Below are 22158 nucleotides of genomic sequence, written 5' to 3'. Positions count from 1 at the left end.
ACACTAGACTTGTATACAGATTTATCAGAAGGGTGAAAAATTCTTCATTTTGGTCTGGTTTCTCCAATTTCCACTCAACATTTCCTGTTTTATTTCTTAATGCTTAACCACAACTTCACTGCTCACATGTCATCTTGAACTTGGAAACCCGAGGCTCAAAATTTTTTTCCCGCCATTCTCTATTACGTCATTTGTTATGCTCATCTCGCTTATCTCGATTATATTTTCAACAACTATAAGAAAAGAAAAAGATAAGCGAGACAAACTCCGACCTGATGATGTGAGATTTCACTTTCGATTTCAAAAAAAAAATTTACTTTGTGGTGGTATTTGCTATTAGTATGTTTCTGATGGTTTCCTGATGTGATGGTTTTATTATTATTATCGTTTTGACATATTTTACAGCATGATGCCTGATATGTTTTTGGAAACGTATTATAAGCAATAAGAAACTGGAATAAATATCACTCAAGATTTTTCACTTCAAAAACATCAACCAAAATGAAGAAGAGAACGACTGCTTTTGAAAGCAATGACAAAGGTAGGTTTGTTGGGTTTTTTGTATAAAGTTTTTCATTTGTGCTTCATCATTCTATGTACTGTATCTAGGTGAATGACCTTCATTATCCAGCACCCTCTCTCATCAAAGTTTTCTAACTTCTACTGGGAGATTTGGTTGTATCAGTTCTCAAGTGAATGATCGATAGTGTTCAATTTTTTTGATAAATCGAGGGAACATACTCATTGTTTTGTGTGCTTTGATATTGAATATTAACAAAGAAATTACAAAATGTTCTTTGTCTTCTTTTTAGGAAGGATTGGACCATCTATTAAGGAGTTCCAACAAGAGTTAGTAGATTCACTTATAAATAAAAGCCAAAAGTGGTTTTAGGAGAACCCAACGGTTTGTTGAATAATTAATTACTACAGCATAGATTATCTACTTTAAGCAGTAAAAATGGGATCAATTATTTTGTTTCTGGGCAACAGCTGTCTTGTAGAATACAATCAATTAGATGACATGACTATAAAACCATGCTGGAGTAATTACAGTAAGTTGGTCTAATGTCGACATCCTTCTTTTAATTTCAACACCCAGTTTTAGAGATTAGGAATGATAGGAAGGTCAAGATCACTGATAGATTAAAGATTTTTTACGTTCTCATTGCTAAGCAAAGAAGAAAGTCACCCTAAAAGAGGATGGCAAAATTAGAAGAGGGATCTGGACATTAAACTAATTTACGCTATATTTGATAAACTGTCGTGTTCTTCTATAATCAAATGCTCTGGTAGTAAGATGGTCTCCGCTTTTAAATGCTTATAAATAATTTTTCTTGACATCCTACTAGATGAAGGAATACCTTTTTTACCACAATTGCTGTAAAAACGTAGATTTTACATTTTTCTTAAACTGTAATTGTAGAATTCATGATTAAATCAAACACAAGGCAATTTTTGTACAAAACTAGTGACATCTTTTTAACTCGCACACAGGTGAAATATTTTTTGTAGATAAGATTTTTTCAGTTATGAAAACTGTGCCTTAATTTCCATATACTGCAATGGAGAAAATCCTGTGACTATTAAAGTTAATTTCTTATTAACTCTACATAATTATTCCTAACTTGGTAGTTACTGAGTAATTAATAGATTTTTTGCTAGTCAGGATGTCATGTTGAATAATTAAAAAGTCCAATATTAAAACAATGACACATTAATGCATAATTACTTTTGCGTCCACTAATTATTTTTTTTTAAATAAAATGAAATTGCTGGTCCAATTTTATTGATAATTTATTTCCTTTCATTGTTTTGATGCTTGAGTTTTTAATTATTCATCCTGACATCCTGACTTGCAAAAGTCTATTTAACTCTACGATTTTAGTCTCAATGAATGTTGAATTGTATAAGTATAAAGGAGGTCCGTTGATAAATTTCATTAAAAAAATATTCTGTTTACATTTAGAAATTGTAAATCTGAACAACTTTCCAAGACCAGAGTGTTCTTTCTTAACTTGTCATGGTTTGGAATGAATGTTATGTATCTGATTCTGTCAGTCGAAGGTATGCACTGAAAAATGTTTTAGTACATTGTGTATTGTTATTTATGATATATTTTATGATTTTATTCACTTTGGAGTCTTATTTTCACAACGCATTAATTGTCATTTATTCGTTTTTTTATTTATTATTAGTGGTGCCCTCACAAGTACATGCATTGGTGGGCTCAGAAATGAAAGGACAAATGTTTGGTGCCATGGTGGCAAGTGGAGCAAGTAAACTGATTTTTCTTTTTGAGAATATAAGCTAATGAATTGACTACAGGGTGTCTTGTAAAAAAGTACTCTTTTAGACTACTTCCAAGTAGAAAAAAATTGTTTGTGCATAACAAAATCTGGTTTTGATATGAGAACATCTTTAGACCTCTTAACATCTTAAAATTATTTCCTTATTGTCAATTAAAGTTTATAGGTTTTTTCTGTTTCATTGTTTCATTGTTGCATTCTTGTGATTAGTGAATAATTGAGTTTCGATTCTTTATAAAAAGCTTGCTTTATCTATTTTGTAGTTGTGACGTTTATTATAAGTCCCCTTATTGGAATTAAAAGGTATTTATATTTCATAAACAATACGTCAAAATAATTTGAAAATGTATTATGTGAAATCTCAACTTTATTATTTAGAGGTTCTAAGTCACAGACATTTTCTGCAGAAAAAATATATCATTTGGTGTTAAGATAATGTTAAGATAAACAATAACTTGAAATCAATGAGGTGTAATAAAAAAAAGGCTTCACCATTCGTGACATTAAGTAACAATATGAATTTCATTGTTTTCTTTTATAGTGATCGTTTACAATCCCCGTATGGTAGAAGAAGACCTTTGATGGTGGCGGGCACTATCCTATTGATGTAAGCTGTTGTGCTTGTTATATTTTCCTCAACGTTAAATTAGAATTTCTTCACTATAGATTTATTTTTTAGTTTCTGCATGTGATTGGATAATAAGCATTGATTCCAGAATGGGAATGGTTCTTTTATAATGAATCTGCAAAGCCGCAAACAAAGATGACATCATTATATTTTATTTATTTTATTCAGACTCAGTTTGTTTGGGATGGCTTTCAGTGCACCAGAAAGTATAAGGTAACTTAAATGAGTTAAATGATCAGTTTTTTCACAGTCTCTTAAATTGACAGGAATCGTTTATAACGTTTGTTATACATGCAGGAAAGTAGATTTTACGTGACAGTTACGCGATAATTTTAGTTTGGAACAAACTATAAATAGTAATGTCCTTCAGATTTCTTACTCTGCCTTTACATTTTCTTAAATTTAAATCGTCTAGAATGCTAGACTATCAATGCTATTTCGTTGAAGATAAGCAAATTTCGTTGTTGTTTTTATACCTCTAAGTAATTCTTTTGAGACTTAATTCTGTTTCAATTTTTTCTTTTCTTTTCTAGGATAAAAGCCAATGAAACTGTAAGTATTTCTTTTCTACATTGGCATCTAAAATGACTGGCAGTCATTCTCAGATACCAAAAGTCCCAGCTGGCAAACAACGTTTATCTAATGTTCACAACGTCCTTCTAACGTTAGATGAATGTTGAAAAACCTTTTGTGCCAGCTGGGGTAGGGGTTTAAAATTTTAATAGGCAAAGTGTTTGTTAAAAAAGGACAATGTGAAATGTTAAATAAAAAAACACTGTTTTTTTGAGAAATTAAAGAGTTGAAAATGAGTTGTATGTTTTGCTACTCTTTATTTCATAACGTGATTCAATATTCCTTCCTTTTCTGATTTTAGTGCAACATTGATTTGGAGTTACGTCGTTGCGCAAGTTATTACGTCAACAATTTGACAGCGCTGAGAACACTTGACGTGAATATGACGGGCATAAATGATCCGAAAATGTTGATTGCCCTGATGACTGAACCCACCATTAAAAATGGAAGCATAGGTGAGTTATTAAGAAAGCTATTTATCTAAAAAGAGTGGTTTGATAATGTTGTCTAAGTTCTATAAACTCTTGGACTGTGTAAAAATGAAGTGTTGTATTTGATTGAATTCCACTTTAATCGTGCTATTTTTGTTCTAATGATCTATTTTTCAACCCTTAATTTGATGAAACCCAAAGGTTGTATGAACTTCTTATCAACATCAAATTTTGTGAGATTTGTCTATTTTAGTATCACCATAACGCCACAACGCCTTTCTATTCCATTCCATTTTCAGGGACTTATTTCTGTTTCTATTTGTGTGTGATGGCATGTTATGCAATGATGGCTGTTCCTTATAATGGCTTGATTGCCGACCAAACCCCTCCTGCTCAAAGAGGTGTAGTATCTTTATCCATTCTTTTTTGCCAGTCGAAAAATCCTAACTAAAGATCTGTACTATCTTAAGACGTCTAAAAGTTGTAAATTTCTTGAAGTATACAGATCTTAGGTTTTAGTTTAGTTTAGGATCTTGAAATATGACGATTTACTGTTGTAGTCTCTACATGTTTTTGTATTTGGCACAAATTCAGGTGCGTAGAGCATATCAGAATGCTTCACCAAACCTGGACTTTTTTTCTTTCAGGTTTCAGTTCAGGAGTGATGGGTGCGATGACGTTATCAGGGAACATTGCTGGTGCTATCATTGGCTTCTTCTTCCCGGTAAGTTTTATAAAATTTATCTTATTTCAAGATATTTCCTCTGACTGAAACATTGAATCTGATGAAATTACGGGGGGGGGAGTTTAAGCAGAGGACTTCAAATAATTTTATAAATTTAATCTAATAAGCTGTAAGAAATCCAACTTCAAGAGGCACGTTTACAGGTTTATCTTAATATGACTCATAGAGACTCTGCAGTTGAGTTTCCATATATTTTTATCCTAATTCTTTGTTCAAAGTGGTATCGAATGAGACGAAGTTTGTGTTTTGTGATCTTATTTTTTGTCTAAGATTGTAGTTTTACTAAAATCTAAGATAAATGTAAGAGGAGGACCAAATATTTGTTCATAAAATTTGTCTACAGTTGACAACCGCTAATTCGAACTCGAACGGGGAATTCAATTTATTAGAATTACAAAGAATTATAGAACGCATTTTATGAAGGATCCTCCTTGACGGGGACTGAGAATTAGTTTGAATTATAGAAAAATTTGAATAATAGAAGTCCATTGTACTTTTTATTGAATTTCAGAGAATGGGTGTTGTGTTGACTTATACCATAATGTCGCTGATGTTCTTTATTTGTGTTATGTTGACCGTCCTCTCATGTCCAGAGAAAGCCACTCACCATCAACCAACCAATAAAGCTCTAAGTATGGTTTTATTCCTTCTGTGAAGTGAACTTAATCCCGGCTAACCTAAATCTTTGATCGGTGTTTTTTTGAAAAGTGTTAAGCGTAGTACCACTAACTTAGTGGGTGTCAATGCACGGACTTTAGCCAAAGTGTAACCCTGTAAAGGCTTCTTTGCGGATACCTTACTGATGTGGATACCACTTTCAAAAACCCGATCAGCGGATAAAGCTTAGTCCATGGTTTATTGGACCTACCTTCGGGTAGAGGTCCTTTAAATTAACCCATGTTCGTCCGCCCGTCCGTTCGTTCGTTCGTTCGTTCGTCTGCTACCAGCTTTTCTCGGGATTGACTCATTACTTTTTTCTGTTTTTGACACAATGATGCAAAATGATGATTCCTATATGCCGGAAATCGCCGTTTTTCTGGATTTTCATTGGACTTTTTCCTTATAATTGGTTGTTTTTTCATTCAAAAACATTATTAATAGCAATGCCCACCATCAAGCATGTTTCAATTTTTATTAAAATTGATTTTTGAAGCCGGAATTATTTAAAAATCGCCGGAACAAACTATTTTCGCCGGAAAGACGAAAGAAGAAAGTATTTCTTGAATCTCTCGAGCTGTACTTTATATTTTTTTTATGAAATTTTGCACACTGATGCAAAATGACAATACCTAAAATGTGACGGAGCCCAATTTTCGAAAATGCCGGAAATCGCCGTTTTTGCAGATTTTGCAGATTTTCATTGGATTTTTTTCACACAAAAACATTATTGATAACAATGCTCACACCATCAAGCATGATTCAATTGTCAATAAAACTGATTTTTGCGACCAGAACTTTCTATTTATTTTTTTCCTACAACCCTTCCCTCCCCCCATCAACAATCAATGATGAATTTATTGCGTTATGCATTTTCGCTAAACGCTATATTTTCTGACTGATTTTTTTCATTTTTCTCCTCGCATTGCTATCTAACTTTCATCATCAGGTAGGTCCATTCAGCATCTAGCTTGTTTTTTGTATATGATATGTACAAATCTGTTTGAGAAATTTGTTGTTTTTTTCCTTCGGTGAATAATATTTGATTAATAATATAGTTATTGTATTCTTAGGCTACTTTTCATCCTCTAGCGAAAAGAGTTTCTGGGAAGTATATCGGTCGAGTATAGAGGTCTGCAATTCAGATTATTGCATTTTAACCTTTTGATAACCCTTTCTTCTTTCAGGCTATAGAGATATCTTCACATCATATTGGGAACCCTTGAAAGGTATTTGATGTTTTACCAAATCTAAAGTGCACCTTAATGCGATTTTATAGTGTAGTGGGTTCCACTAGAAATTATGATATCTATCTAGATGTAGACGTTTTCGAAAACTTTGGACAATAATTTTACCTAGGAGGAATGCAAAAATTATTCCCTATCTTTATCTACACATTTTTTTAGCACTCTGGAAACAGTTTTTGAAGTTTTGGCAGCAGCCGAGTTGCTAAGTGTCCAGTCCTGAGAATGGCAAAAAAATTAAGCAACTAGGCCTTAGCAACCTAGCCCTGAAGCTGAGCATGAATCGGGAAAGCAACCAAAAATACCTTAAAAAGAGGCATTTTTGGCATTAAAATGTTCACTGGTGGTATTTGATGACCTAATAGACCTTTCCCGAAACCCACACTTAAACATTAACTTCTATAAAATGTAAATTTTGATTAATATAATATCACAGTTCAATTTGTTTTGGTCTAATGAATAATTCCTGAAATTTTTGTTCCATTTGGTCTACTAGATCAAAAGATATTTCCCTTTCGTTTTCTGCAAAATTCCTGTTATTTTGCGAGCTTACGATCATTTGTACAAGATACTCACTTTTGTATGAACTACCTGTTACAACAAAAAATCTTTTTAAAATACCGCATACCGTGTAGCGAATCTAAAAATAGACATTGATTTTTCTGTTTGACCGAAATTCAATCCCGTCAACCTTTGCGTTAATTATGCTTGCACGCAAATTACACTCAATTACAAAGAAAAAGTAATAGTTTAAATTTTGAGATGACGTCATGAAATTAATCACGTGATAGGTTTCAGGAAAGGTCTATTTGAGGTATTTTAGACATAAAATGTTGCAAGGCATCTTCGGCTCAAAACCCATAAGCACTGAAATCCGGAAAATCCTTAGCAACTCCAGGCCTGAGCCGAAAACTGGGGTTGTGTATTTTAAAACCAATAAAATCAGATTTTACATTTTTCATTTTCAGAACACGATTTCCGTTGGGTATTCTTTACGCGTTTTTTAATGCAACAAGGTGTGGCCACGGTAGTTGGTTTCTTGGAGTATTGGTTAGGTGACATGGTCAAACTTCCCGGATGTTGGGCCCCTGAAAAAGCTGTTGCGATTATTTTACTGCCTTTGTTATTATCAGCAGCTGTGTTGTAAGTTTGAACCAATTTTTTGATGCTTCGTTTTTTGCTACTACTGATACATAATATAATGATTAGTTTTGGAGAAGGTTAAAAGTAAATCGGCCTATTTTCATAATACTGCTTTGTGTAGGCACTATTTGATTTCCTATAGATGGGTAGATGTAGGATTTGAATTGGGTTTCTTATTAACGTAATACAATCAACTCTCTCTAATTCGAACCTCTATTATTCGAAACTTTCTGTAATTCAAACCATTCCCCACCTTTTCTGGAAAGTCGTGTAAAAATACTCCGAAGGAGAAATCCAAATTTCTATAATTTAGAAAGAATATTTGGTCCCTTAAAGATCAAACTAGAGAGAATCATTTGTTGTAGTGTGGCATAACAAACTGGCTAGAGATCTTTCTACCAGCACGAAATGAAGGCTCTATTTTGTGTGCGACTCTTTGGGCAAACGCATGCGCGTAAGCAAAATTTACAAAATTTACAATAATATGCGGGCCCAAAAAATGAAATTCAGTTCTTTTTCACCTTTTTTTTTTCGTCTAGCCGCTATTCCACCATGTTTAGCCTCTGGAATGGTTCAATTTCGATCGAGAGTACAGATCTCTACATTATCACACTTGTCAGACTTAAAAGAATTTCTATTCCTTGTTTTTTTTTTCAGTTCTGTTGTTGGGGGATTTTTATCAGATAAAATGAGAAGAAGAAAACCACTGGTTGTGGGCTCAGGTATATACCAGTCAATTTTTCTTCAGTTTCATTTTTCATCCTTAGTCGTTTGCTTTAAATATGGCCAGAATGAAATGAAAATTGTGTGTATAAAACGGACAAAAGTTTTGTCAGCTACTAAGCCCACAGGCTTCAAACATCCTTATTATGTTTTAAAGCATGTGCATATCCTACCGGGCCTGTAAATCAAATCAATGGTGATTAATGAAGCGTTTTCGCTCAACTTCTAGGCAAATTGATCACAATAAGAGTGTCAGATAGGTACAGTATAAAAGTGAACTTAATGAAATTATTTAACTTTTCAAAATGTTCCAGCTTAACCGAATTCGATCTTTTTCAGCGATATTGATGGCAGTTTGTTCATTTATTCTATCTGGTCTTCAAGGAACTTATGCGTTCTATGCTGTCATCCCTGTCTCTCTGACATTTGGTAAGTTTGTCTATCTCCGTAAAATGCTTAGATAAACAAGAAAAAGTTTCTTTAAAGACAATTTTTCAATGATATGGAAAAGAGACGCGCCTCTATACTGACGAAGCAGAATCAAAAAAAGAAATTCTCAATACTTTTTCTCGCGCGGTGTGGAAGGGGGATAGTTGTTTTTCTTTCTTTTCTTTAAAAATGTCGTGCAAGCAAATAGTGGATGATTAGGCTGCTGGCATTCACTAATGGTATAGAGAATATTTACTCTTCGGTTTTTCTAGAGGCCTGCAATTCCGACTATATAGAGCCTTTAAGATTGGCACCGCTTATGGTATAATGGGATTAGCGCTTTCTATGTTTTCATGTGGTACATTTTTCGAAACTTGGCGAGATTTTTTTTCGCCGGCGTCTGTGTGAAATCCACGCATTTTGGATGGGGAATAAGTGGCTTCATTTCCCATCCAAAAGTTTCCTCCTTAGCCTATTCCAGAGCTTTAAACTCGGTAATGATGACCAATAATCTACAGATATACAGCTCTTGTTGATATTTATAAGAAATACGTTTATCTTGTTACAGGAATTGGTTTTGGTGCTTACTCAGCGGTCGATTTCGCGCTCGTGATGGATGTTTTACCGGACGAAAAAGATAAAGCAAAGGATTTGGCTGTCTGGCATCAGGTATAAACATTTTTTTCTCGCTTAAAATCTATCTTTACATGCTTTTGTACCTACAAAAGCAAATTCAATTTGATGAAAATAAAATCTATAAACAGCAATAAAAGAAAAACATCAGGAGAACAGAAAAATATAAAACTTTCAGTGTAATTTACTTTTCAAACGGGGAAAAAGTAGTGAAACCCATTGTGCGAGTAGCTTGTAATCACATGATACCTCATATAATTCGAAAATTGCACTCGTTAATTAATAACAAAAAAAAACAATTGTGCAAATAATTCTTGAATAGCACTCGTTATCGTGTGATTACATACACTAAAAATAATGGTAAAAAGGGCCGATAAGGTCGATAAGGTATTGCAAGAACAAAAAAAAAATGAATAAAATCAAATGAGTAAATTTACGAAAACTACATAAATTTTACTATAAAGATTGTCAGTGCGAACATATAAATGGTACACGAAATAGTCATCAATTCTGCGCATACCACGCTCATATCTGGCTATTCAGCCAAAACATTCCAAACCGCATTACCCTATTACCCTAACCGCATTACCGCATCACTACTACTACATTGTTTAAAAACGAAAACGACTGGGATCTTATATGATCATGTTTATGATTGACATTTGCGTTACATATCGGACGATTGATTGAATCTAATAATTTCTTTTTGTTTTAGCACGTTACTTTTTTCGAAATCTAGATTCCTTTGTAGCTCTTCGGGATTCAATGCTCTTGAACTTAACAATCCATATCATACTTAATAACTACTACGTCTTCATCAGTAAGATTGTCTATCAATTTATGATTAAAAGGTTTATCAAATCCAAAACCTTTACCTTTATCACCAATCGGTCGTATGAAATGATCTTTCCATTTACCTCCACCATCTGAACTTTGGTCTGACTCCTTTCCGATTTCTTTGCTGTTAACAAAAAGTGTCAATGATAATGATTTCCAAGGTATTGGCCATTTCAAAGAATTATCATATGGTCCTTTTAGATTCCGAAAGAACACTGTCACGTGACTGTCTTTACCATTTCCACCTCCATTTAAATAGATATTTAGTCGTCCTAAGTACCCATTTATCGTGAGGAAGTTTGGAGAGGAAATTCTTTTATTCGTTTTTTTAGCCTCCTCGAATTGGGTTTTGAAATTTTCGATGGTGAAGGAATAATAAGGGCATTGTGGTAATCTTAAAATCTGCAACGTCAGTTTGTTTTCTTTTGCTAGTTTTTTGTTCAAATTATGAACATGATCACTCCTTTCCCTCAGTGATCCGTTTGTAAATTCATGCGTGTTTTTATCCATAATATCAAACATCATAGACATAATTTCCATTGATTTGTTTAGAGCTTTCTGTTGCTCAATTTTGGTTTCATCGATAACTCGGTTGAAATCCCTCTTGGTTTCTTCGATAGCTTTGTGATTCTCCTTGTTTTCATTTGAAGTACGTTGGAGATCCTTTTTAGCGCAATCGACATCTTCTCTCAGTTGTTTGATTTCGTCATCTTTTTCTTTCAGTTGGGCATCAAACTCCTTTGTTATCTTTTGAATTCTGAGATCTTTTTCTTGTAATTTGTCACTGAATTCTTTTTTGAAGTTTCGAATTTCATGCTTCACTTCGAGGGAGAAATGTTGATTGATCGCTTGTGACATGTGATTGTACAATTGGTCTCTTGTACCCTGAAAAATTTGAAACGATTTTAAACAGTTAATACATCATCGTGATTTGATGATTTTACAGAAACCAAAACGCATTTGAAAAAAATTGTTCTTCTTTAAGATAACACATAATTATAATAATACAAAAATTGGCTCCATTTTTCGACAAATAGACTCTGTAACATAATTTTTATCACCTCCACTAGCCTGGGGAGCATGGGGTGTTTTGTTATGAGATTTTCAAAAATCTTTTAAAGGGTTCATTTGGTTTCCTGTTTTGTAAGAGGGTCTTTTAAGGGAGGCATTTGCTACGTAAGGGGGCAGTGTTCCTCAAATAGGGGTGAAATAGAATCTTCTTACCTCTTATCTTAGAGGTATTTACCCTTCTAGAACTATGTGCCCGGGGGGGGGGGGGTACTTAGGTAAAAATGGATGATGGGTATGTGCGGACGGTAAGGGTCGGTTTTTTCACCTTTCAATGTCTCTCTAAGGGTCAGAATCTGAAAGTTTTAAATTAGTCTCTCTAAGGGTCGGAAAATTCAGGATTTTTAGGAAATTTTTTGATTTCCAGAGAAAAAATTGTAATAAACTCTCTCTAAGGGTATGACTTTTTTCAAAAATCGAAAAAAAAAATTCAAAAAGTCTCTCTAAGGTCACCTTCTCAGCAAAAATCAGTCTTTTCAAGGGTCGGTTTTCGGAGGTCCCGTCTGCACATACCCCTCATTCGCCAACCCTAGTACCCCCCCCCCGGGACTATGTGTAAGGGTTTGTGGAAGTCTTCACTTCTAAGGGCTTGACTCGAGTATTTGATTTTAGAAAATTACCTTGAAAAGACACCCAAAATCGCTGTACTCGCACGTTGAGATAAATGGGCAGTCTTTGTCCAAGTGATTTATAAGCTAAAATTTAAATATAACGTTCAAAATTTACATCCATTTAAAGTTCGCTTCTTCAGTTTATTGGTTCCAATGTGAATGACATTTATTAGTGCACAAAAGTTAGAGATGTACCTGGTAATCAGTAGAATCAATAAATAATTTTTGTTTGTGTCAAAAGGAAAGTTCTTTATCAAATTTAAGAAGAAATTGAGAACATCCCGAGGTTAAAAATTCAGATAAGACATAGTAGACAGGCAGCTGATGACATCAAAAAAATTGAATCAGTGAAAATTCGAGGGACAAATATTGAGTACTTATTTAGAAATCTTTATAGTTTAGAGAGTCAGAAAAATTTACTCGGCGTGTTTAAAAATCTTTACCGGACGTGTCCGAGAATAATTTATTAATTAATGACGTCAATAGCAAAAGTGAAAAATTGATGTTGCAAAATTTCAAAGTTTTACATACCATTCAAAGCATTTTTTGATGTAGATTTCAAATCACATCAATCTTAATAAGTAAAAATTTGAATATAAAAAGTTATTGAGGTCCCTAGCTCTTCTATGACGTCATTTTTGAAAAAATGCCTCATTTTATTAGGAATTACGATCTCAATTTTCTCGAGTTAGGCTGAGAAATCGAATATACCCGTTTAATTATCTTCTATATAGTTTTTGACGAGCTTTCGAATGGTGTGAATTATTTTTCGATTTGATGACGTTGAAATTTGACATTTTTAGGGGGTGAGAGGGTCATGATTGACCAAAATCACATGTCAAATTTAAGTCATAACTTTTGAAATCTAAATTTTTACCTATTGAGACTGATGTGATTTAGAATCTAGATCGAAAAATGCGTCGAATGGTATAGATATCATTATTATATGCTGAAATCAAATTTTCACTTTTGGTGGTGACGTCATCATTTGACAAATTACTACCGGACATGTCCGTTAAATAAATTTTTGGACGCCGAGTAAAATTTTTAGGATCAGTACATATATGGGAACAAGAAAAATCAACTCGACGTTTGTCCCAAAGTCGTCCAGATTTTAGATGTCGTCAGCTGCCTGTCTATAGGAATATTACATGTGTACCTTAGAAATTCCATAAAAGATGAATTAAAATTCTGCCTATAAAGACGGCTCTCTTTCTTACGTTTTTGCGTAACACAGCTTCTCCACATCGTAGATTACATTGAATAGTTTCGAAATCACATGTCTTCAAATGCTCCTATAAAAGAACAAAATGTTGTAAAATCATAGTGCTCGCTTTTTTTATAAGAACAATTTTGGTATAAGAACATAAGACTGAAAATAGTCCAAAATGAACAAATCTGAGCCTCAGAATTCAGAAATTACTAAGACAGTATTGATTTTAATAAATTTTTACAGATTTTAAGTTAAGTAAAGAAACTAAGCATATTAAGAACATCCTAATAAGAACATTAAGCCTGAAATTTAAAAAATTAAGAATGGCGTAGCCTGAACCGTATTCAATTGTACGGGAGATAAATTATTTTTCCTGTCAGTGTACAACGTACAACTACGGGGGAGGGCTAGTGCCTAAAACTGCAGCCCTATTTTTAGGCTTTCCAAAGTGTACAGTAGGGCTTGATTTGAGAGAGAATGTGCCGTAAGGCCGTTAGGCCGTAAGGATGTAAAAAGCGAGAAAAAAAGCTTTTTTGGAGAAATTTTAGAAGGTCTGACCATTTCTGCAATTTCGAAATCCTAATCTTGTTTTCAAAAAGTAGTTTTAAATCAAGCTTCCTCTTCCTCCTTTAAAGTTTTTTAACCTAAATTCTAGTTGTGAATGTCACATTACGGAAAGAATCAAACCTCTTGATCTCGAAGTTCATTTTGCCAGGTGCATCCATCGCGATGATTTTGACATCGAATCTTCAAATCAAGAATCTCTCGTTCCTTTCCCAAGTCTTTAAACCACTCGTTGTCTTGCCAATCTTGCGGACATTTCTTTGGGCTAAAAGACGATCGAAAAAGTATATAAGTTTTATTAACACTTTCCGTAGGAAAAGAAAAACGGGAAAAAATAAATTTTTGAGCCAATTTAATTGTTATGGACGTTTTTGAAATGCCAAATATACATGCCATGGGACTGTCAAGAAATTTCTGCAATTATAAATATACGGGACATTGACACGAAAAAGTTGCACGTCAAAATTTCGTCTGAATTTCGGCCCAAAAATGTTCTTTATTTTAAATGTTTTTTTTTTCTCAGTATTTTCAGTATATTTTTCAGAAATTGCATGCTCTAAAGGTCTACTTAGGAGGTACTTAGGCAAATGGAGTGTAAGGTATGTGCCGCCATTAAGGGTAGCTTTTTTGGATTTCTAAAGTCCCGCTAAGGGTCGGAAAAATCAGAACATCAAATTTCAGTCCCACTAAGGGTAGAAGAAAAAGGAAAACTTCAACTTTTTACCCCCGGAAAGATGGAAATTTGGTCAAAATTGGTCAAATTTGTCCCGCTAAGGGTCGTAAAATTCCCAATATTTTCCTTTGTTTTCTCCTTTTTAGTCCCGGTAAGGGTCCGAAGGTCGAAAGTCGGGTAGCACCCCCCCCCCCCCCGTCAGCTAGCAACCCTAGTATTCCCCCGGGGGCTCTTATATTTTGCTCTTATATTAAAAGACATTTTCATATCACACAATACACACTTTCTTTTTAAAAGAACAATTCTGTATAAGAACACGAGGCTGAAAATTAACTAAAACCTAAGAACAAATTAAGAACAATCTGAGCCTTAAGGTCCATTTATTACTAAGAAATCACTAATTTTAACAGATTTTGAACTTTTTTCGTTAAGACAAGCTGATGAATGACAACGTTTTAGAGCGCCCACATTGATTAGGGTGGGGGTGTTCAAGCTGAAATAAATTTAAACTTGATTTAAAGCCATACTTTATGAATAAAATTCCCACTATTTTCAGTTTTTAAGTAAAGTAACTAAGCTTATTAAGAACTTTTAAGCCTGAGAATTTCAAATAATGAGGAGCAGTCCAGCCTGAGCCAAAACATACTTGTTGTTATAAAAAAACGTGCATATCTTGCCAAACCTTTTTAATACCTACTGTAACCCTTGTGAAGTTTTAAAGTCAATAGCAAGTTTATATATTCAAGATAAGTCGAAGGAAATGGTATAAAGCAAAGTCGACACGTCGCTAAATCGCCGTCCAATTTTCTCGACGACGGTAAAAACACTAAAATACCGTCGGCTGTTAAGGCAACATAGAACCGTACATCAACTATCGACTATGTTTTGCATCGGCTTCCCTGATCGTCGCCCTTGATATCCTCGATAACTTACTGAACCCTACTGACCCAATCACAATTCCTCGCTATTTTTCTTCCATTCTTCTTTTATTCCTCTTCTGTTCCTCACCATTCCTCATTACATTATTCCTCACTATTCTTCATTATTCTTCTTCTGGTCCTCTTCTATTTCTCTTCTGTTCCTCTTCTATCCCTCACTATTACTCTTTTGTTCCTCTTCTGTCCCTCGTCTGTTCCTCAGTATTCCTCACTTTTCCTATTCTGTTCCTCACTATTCCTCACTGCTCCCGAGACTGCTCCTCTTCTGTTCCTCTTCTATTCCCCACTTTTCCTCTTCTGTTCCTCACTGCTCCTCTTCTATTTCTCTTCTGTCCCTCTTCTATTTCTCTTCTGTTCCTCTTCTATTTCTCTTCTGTTCCTCTTCTATTTCTCTTCTGTCCCTCTTCTATTTCTCTTCTGTTCCTCTTCTATTTCTCTTCTGTTCCTCTTCTATTTCTCTTCTATTCCTCATTTGTTCCACTTCTGCTCCTCTTCTATTTCTCTTTTGCTCCACTTCTGTTCCTCTTCTGATTCTCTTTTGTTCCTCTTCTGTTCCTCTTCTGTTCCTCAATTTTCCTCTTCTGTTCCTCACTGTTCCTCTTCTATTTCTCTTCTGTCCCTCATTTGTTCCACTTCTGTTCCTCTTCTGATTCTCTTTTGTTCCTCTTCTGTCCCTCACAGTTTTTCTTCTGTTCCTCTTCTGTTCCTCATTTGTTCGACTTCTGCTCCTCATTTGTTCCACTTCTGCTCCTCTTCTGTTCCTCTTTTGCTCCACTTCTGTTCCTCTTCTATTTCTCTTCTGTTCCTCATTTGTTCCATCTTCTCTTCTGATTCTCTTTTATTCCTCTTCTGTTCTTCTTCTGTTCCTCACTTTTCCTCTTCTTTTCTCACTGTTCCTCTTCTGTTCCTGACTGTTTCCTCCTCTATTCCTTACTATCCCTCACTATTCCTTTTCCGTTCCTCTTCTTAGAAGAAGAACAGAAGAGGAACAGAACACCATTATTTGGGAAGCATGTATTCAAGAGGGAAATATTCCCTATCTGGGAGAGAATATCTTTGAAATGAACGCTTAAGGGGTACTCAACATTCTGAAAATTTTGAAAAGTTGATTTTTTAGGATTATGAAATCATGTGTTTATCTAAGATCTGTTTTAAATAATGCACATTTGATAACCAATTTTAGAACTAAATAGTTACTGAAAATGATATGTGAAATATCGAAACATGTTGAAAATAAAAATCGATATGCTTTGGTCAAGTTACCAAACTATTGACTTTGTTAAACTTTCACTTTTAACATATTTCAGTATTTGATACATTTCATTATTGACATTCAAATTTTTTGTAATTTGAATTTCTTGCAACTTATTGCAACAAGCTATCGGGTTTTACAAAGCGTTTGTTTAAAGGAATCCAGAAGCAGCCGGTGAAGAGATTTTTTAGAAATAAGTGTTCTTATCTTCTAGGAGACCAAACCTTTCAAAGGAAACCTTTATCGCACAACTTGTCTCCCTAAACTGATTACTACTTTATGGTTTGATGTGTTCTGAAATCTAGGAAAAACAGTTCGCCAAAACAAACTTGTAAGATATTTGTTTTTCTCCACGAAAAATGTGTTTTGAAAACTTTTAGGGTTACTAGGCAACAAGTATACATCAATTTTTTCTTGATTATACCCCTGTCTCAAGATGTGTTCTTAAGCTTTCTAGGGTTACCTAGACAACTAGAACACGACCTTGATATACCCCAGTCTCGTCAGAACACATCATCGTTTCTAGAGATTTCTAGCTGATTAATTTTCGAAGATCTGATTAAAACAGATCAAAATTTCTAGCTGAAATATGCTCTTAGAACACATCGAAAAAAAAGGTCACCTCGCCGGTTGCTTTTGGGAATCCTTGATTGAATCAAAATATTAACTTACTTCTTTTCATGGAACTCTTCAATACATTTCTTGCAATATCTATGACCACATTTTGACCCTTGTAATGGCTCTCGTAAAACCATAAAACATATGGCACACTTTATATCGTCCCTTTCCCTATCCAGTTTTTCAACAAATTCGACATCGAACCCATATTCTTTGATGTAGGAAGCAGCCATTTTTGCTTATATTTATGAAAGTCACTAGGCTTGAATATTTTTTATTGGCGTTACAGAACACCAATCAACCAGTCATCTTTGCAGATGCAAATGGACCTAAATTCAAGAATACATGCTTCCTACTGCTTCATTGTACCAATTTCACTTTTAACAAAATATAACCATGCATTTTAAAACACCTTTTTAATCATCTCACAAACAACAAAACTTGCACTTTTTCTCTACGAAAATTCACTGTTTGAAAAGTAAACAAAGAGTCACCTGACTGGAGATAAAAGGCTTGTTATTACAATCAATTATATAATTCTAGAATTTGATATCAAGGGGAAAATGAAACGAACGCTCAACGCTTTTTTTATAAGATTAAATTCATAAAAACACAAGGCTGTAAATTCGTTCTTAGAGCAAATTAAGAACAATCTCATGCTGAACTCTAGTGAATGTTTAAGAAAATATTAAGATCAAGAATATTGGGATATAAACACCGTTTCACAAATGGTTTTATTGTCATTATAATTTTTCCCGTCAAATTTTTATTTATAAAGGCTCGAAAAAAAGAATTAAGAACATTGCAGGCTCAAAAGGAAAGTGGATAAAAATACTCAAAAAATGGTGAAAATAAGAACATGTTAAGAACATTTTTACGCTTAAAACTTGAAAAGTTAAGAACATTCGTAGGCTTCAAAAATTTTGGATTTTCTTATACGAAAAACGCGATTTGTGGTTGCTATGTACTCGAAGAGAAAGTTAATTGCTCTTCTCTTTCAAGTGTTTATTTTATCTCTTTCAACTTTTTCTACGCTTCTTTTTTGTCCCTTTGCTGACGCTTGTCTGTTCTTTTTTGGCTTTTTGACCCAAAATTTCTTTTACTCTGCACCAGAGTGTATCTCACGTTTATCGCTTCGTAGTACATTCTGCGTGTACATTATCTGTTTGATAAGAAATTCCCGTACGAAGACCTCTGCGATGAAGTATGATTTATAAATAGCAACACTTCTCTCGTTGTCTCCCCTCTCTCACCAGCACTTCATCATAGCGATCAGTTTGAAAAATCTGAAACTAGCAAGTAGCTGTCGCTAAGAATGCCCCGCAGAGCTTCCTTTCGAATTATCCCTAAGTAAGCAAAATAACGCATGTGTAGATTTTAAATTTGTTTTATCGATAAAATTTAAGTCGGAGGAAGAAAGCTTGGTTTCAACTTTACTTTTGATGACATGCAATATACGGTCGCTCACATCTCAAAAAGAGAAGTTATGGCTCACATGTTATCACAGTAAAAACGCCAAAAATTCTGGAATTGATTTGATTCTTATAAAGTAGACACTTATAATAAAAATAAATATGCTCATCTTTTTCGCCATACTTAGTTTACTTTGTAAGACTTAATTACCGAAAGATATATTGCCTTCAATCAAGAGTTATTGATTTGATTCTTATAAAGTAGACACTTATAATAGAAATAAATATGCTCATCTTTTTCGCCATACTTAGTTTACTTTGTAAGAACTAATTACAGAAAGATATATTGACTTCAATCAAGAGTTATTGATTTGATTCTTATAAAGTAGATGGTTACAATAAAAATAAATATGCTCATTTTTTTCGCCATCCTTTGTTTACGTTGTAAGAACTGATTACCGAAAGATATATTGCATTCAATCAAGAGTTACTGATTTGATTCTTATAAAGCAGATGCTTATAATAAAAATAAATATGCTCATCTTTTTCGCCATCCCTTCTTTGTTTACTTTATAAGAACTAATTACTAAAAGATATATTGCCTTCAATCAAGAGTTATTGATTTGATTCTTATAAAGAAAATGCTTATAATAAAAACAAATATGCTCATCTTTTTCGCTATCCCTTCTTTGTTTACTTTATAAGAACTAATTACCAAAAGATATATTGCCTTCAATCAAGAGTTACTGATTTGATTCTTATAAAGAAAATGCTTATAATAAAAACAAATATGCTCATCTTTTTCGCTATCCCTTCTTTGTTTACTTTATAAGAACTAATTACCGAAAGGCATATTGCTTTCAATCAAGAGTTATTGATTTGATTCTTATAAAGTAGATGCTTATAATAAAAATTAATATGCTCAATTTTTTATCCTTCTTTTGTTTAATTACCGAAAGGTATATGGCCTTCAATCAAGAGTTCAACAAAAGAGATATAATATTAGGTGCGCGTGAACATTTTTTTAACGGGGCGGCCCGCTCAGAATCGGAAGAAAAAACATGAATCTGTATTTAAACATGAATATTTTTCTGGCGAGCAAGTCCGCTACGTGAAGCAACAAAAGCTCCTGCGGGGCAATGAGAAGAGACAATGTCAACCGGAGACCCTCTTCGGCAATGAATTTTGAAATTAGCCGTAGATACTGGGTTTGTGCGTTTGTGTACAGACAAAATAGTTTTGGGAGATGCTTTTTTCTCACCTTACTTCGAGATTTTGTATTTCAAGACGATTAGATTCGATTAGTTAAATAAAACAGCAAAATCTTTGCCAAAAATATTGTGGTCAATCAACGACTTATCAATCAAGTTTTTAATTATGATGAGAACCAATTTATTTGTTGTTAATCTCCGTATATACCTTTTTTATAAAAATGTTGTTTTCCCACTTCATATTCTTAATCTTAGTTTACGATCCAAACAAAACCTAACTTTACAATCTAATAGGCCATTTCACTGTCGAAAAGCGTAATGGGTATAAATCAGGACCACTGGGCGCCAATGAAGACTTACTATTGGGGGCTATTGGTCTAAAGTTTATAAAATTCTGAAGATTTTTGCGTCTAGCCAACAGAAAGACGTTACGGAGGCGCGATCAGTCCTGATTACCCATGATCCATTTCGACTGTGAAATGGTCTATACTGAACATACCTGAAGCAAAAAATGATATTTTACGAGGGGTAAATTTACAGTAGAAATGCTCTGTAATTGGCATTCTTAGGTTTAAACAGGAGAACCCGTCTTCGTATTTAAATCTGATGTATACCTGACAGGTCAAAGCTGTCAGTCTATTTTCAGACTCAAGAACAAAATAGCCCATTTCTTCGCTGGACTCACTTGCCGAAGCAAAATGTTTAATAATTTTTGGACCTACCTCCGGGTACCCCGGTGGAGGTGCTATAAAGTAACCTTTGTCCGTCCGTCCGTTCATTTGTCTAGCTTTTCTCGAGATTGGCTCATTAGTTTTTTCTGATTTTTGGCACAAAGATGCAAAACGGCAATGCCCAAAATGTGACGGAGACCGATTTTCGAAAAAAAAAAATTTCAGCAATATGCCAGAAAAACTGTATTTTTGGCATTTTCTCGAGATTTTATCAGGATTTTTTCAGATTTTTTGCTCAAAAATGCGTATTAACAATGCCCAAAACATGGCCGAGTCCGATTTTTGAGAATAATTTTTATATGCCAGAAATCGCCGTTTTTCTTGGTTTTAATTGGACTTTTTCCTTATAATTGGTTGTTTTTTCATTCAAAAACATTGTTAATAGCAATGCCCACCATCAAGCATGTTAAGATTTTCAATAAAATTGATTTTTGAAGCCGGAACTATTTAAAATTCGCCGGAACAACCTATTTTCGCCGGAAAGACAGTATTTCTTGAATTTCTCGAGCTGTACTTTATATTTTTTTATGAAATTTTGCACACTGATGCAAAATGACAATACCTAAAATGTGACGGAGCCCGATTTTCGAAAACATTTTTTCCGGCCGAAAATGCCGGAAATATGCCGGAAAACCCGGTTTTTTAGTTTTTTCTGATTTTTTGCAGAAAGATGCGTATTCGCAATGCTCAAAACATGGCCGAGTTCGATTTTGGAGAAAAAATATTTTCCAGTTGAAAATGCCGGAAATCGCCGTTTTTGCAGATTTTCATTGGATTTTTTCCTTATATTTCTATGTTTTTCACACAAAAACATTATTGATAACAATGCTCACCATCAAGCATGATTCAATTGTCAATAAAACTGATTTTTGCGACCAGAATTTCTATTTATTTTTTCCTAGGAACCTTCCCTCCCCCCCCCCCATCAACAATCAATGATGAATTTATTGCGTTATGCATTTTTGCTAAACGCTATATTTTCTGACTGATTTTTTTCATTTTTCTCCTCGCATTGCTATCTAACTTTCATCATCAGGTAGGTCCATTCAGCATCTAGCTTGTTAGTTTTTGTTCCGAGTGAGTGTGGGCACCGGCACAAAAAAGTGCTTTGATTGACAGATTCTTATTAACGGTTTTTTTTGGTGAAAAATTTGAAACTTTTAAAATATCAGCCCTGACCATGCTATTCATTGGGGCCATTGGGCTGTTCTATTAAAAACCATACAGGGGGTGGACGAACCTTTTCAAGTCAAAAAAAACTATTGAAAATGTGTGGATAACCCCTGGAAAATGGCAAAATTTGCTAAAATACCCTTGGAAAGATTCTTTTCATACCTTAAAGCGACGTTCCACTTTTCGATACACTCCATTATTCGATAATATTAAAAGTCACCGTCGACAAGAAACTCTCACAAGCGATGCTCTACTATTCGATGGAAACTCCCTTGTTCGATGGAAACTCGATTCCCCTTGAAAATCGAATTAGAGAGCGTCAACTGTATGTTCTTATAAAAAGAA

The 22158-nt window shown here is 34.1% G+C and overlaps 2 protein-coding genes across 2 annotated transcripts in view; one reads left to right on the top strand and one right to left on the bottom strand.

The window, feature by feature from the left end:
• The first annotated feature begins 384 nt into the window (after window positions 1-384).
• Window positions 385-22158, top strand: part of LOC136804650 (uncharacterized) — a 37750-nt gene continuing 15976 nt past the window's right edge. The window contains exons 1-17 of the mRNA XM_067061254.1: window positions 385-541; window positions 813-849; window positions 1967-2064; window positions 2196-2276; window positions 2570-2609; window positions 2848-2913; window positions 3103-3147; window positions 3468-3486; window positions 3809-3962; window positions 4238-4339; window positions 4586-4662; window positions 5195-5315; window positions 6528-6569; window positions 7553-7727; window positions 8385-8449; window positions 8790-8879; window positions 9448-9548. Coding sequence (XP_066917355.1) covers window positions 502-541; window positions 813-849; window positions 1967-2064; window positions 2196-2276; window positions 2570-2609; window positions 2848-2913; window positions 3103-3147; window positions 3468-3486; window positions 3809-3962; window positions 4238-4339; window positions 4586-4662; window positions 5195-5315; window positions 6528-6569; window positions 7553-7727; window positions 8385-8449; window positions 8790-8879; window positions 9448-9548 — 1353 coding nt within the window. The 5' untranslated portion in view covers window positions 385-501. The remainder of the gene's footprint in view (window positions 542-812; window positions 850-1966; window positions 2065-2195; window positions 2277-2569; window positions 2610-2847; window positions 2914-3102; window positions 3148-3467; window positions 3487-3808; window positions 3963-4237; window positions 4340-4585; window positions 4663-5194; window positions 5316-6527; window positions 6570-7552; window positions 7728-8384; window positions 8450-8789; window positions 8880-9447; window positions 9549-22158) is intronic.
• LOC136804651 (TNF receptor-associated factor 4-like) lies at window positions 9530-17724 on the bottom strand. Its single transcript, XM_067061255.1, has 6 exons — window positions 17341-17724; window positions 13929-14070; window positions 13249-13323; window positions 12038-12112; window positions 9856-11234; window positions 9530-9683 (listed from the first exon to the last, which is right to left on the bottom strand). The coding sequence occupies exons 1-5, from the start codon at window positions 17517-17519 to the stop codon at window positions 10290-10292; spliced, it is 1416 nt and encodes a 471-aa protein (XP_066917356.1). The 5' UTR covers window positions 17520-17724; the 3' UTR covers window positions 9530-9683; window positions 9856-10289.

This window comes from Clytia hemisphaerica, unplaced genomic scaffold (genome assembly GCF_902728285.1).
Source record: "Clytia hemisphaerica strain Z4C2 unplaced genomic scaffold, Clytia hemisphaerica genome assembly, whole genome shotgun sequence".
Classification (NCBI taxonomy): Eukaryota; Metazoa; Cnidaria; class Hydrozoa; order Leptothecata; family Clytiidae; genus Clytia; species Clytia hemisphaerica.
The sequence above is the reverse complement of the archived record's forward strand: the minus strand, read 5'-3'. Positions and strand labels throughout refer to the sequence as shown.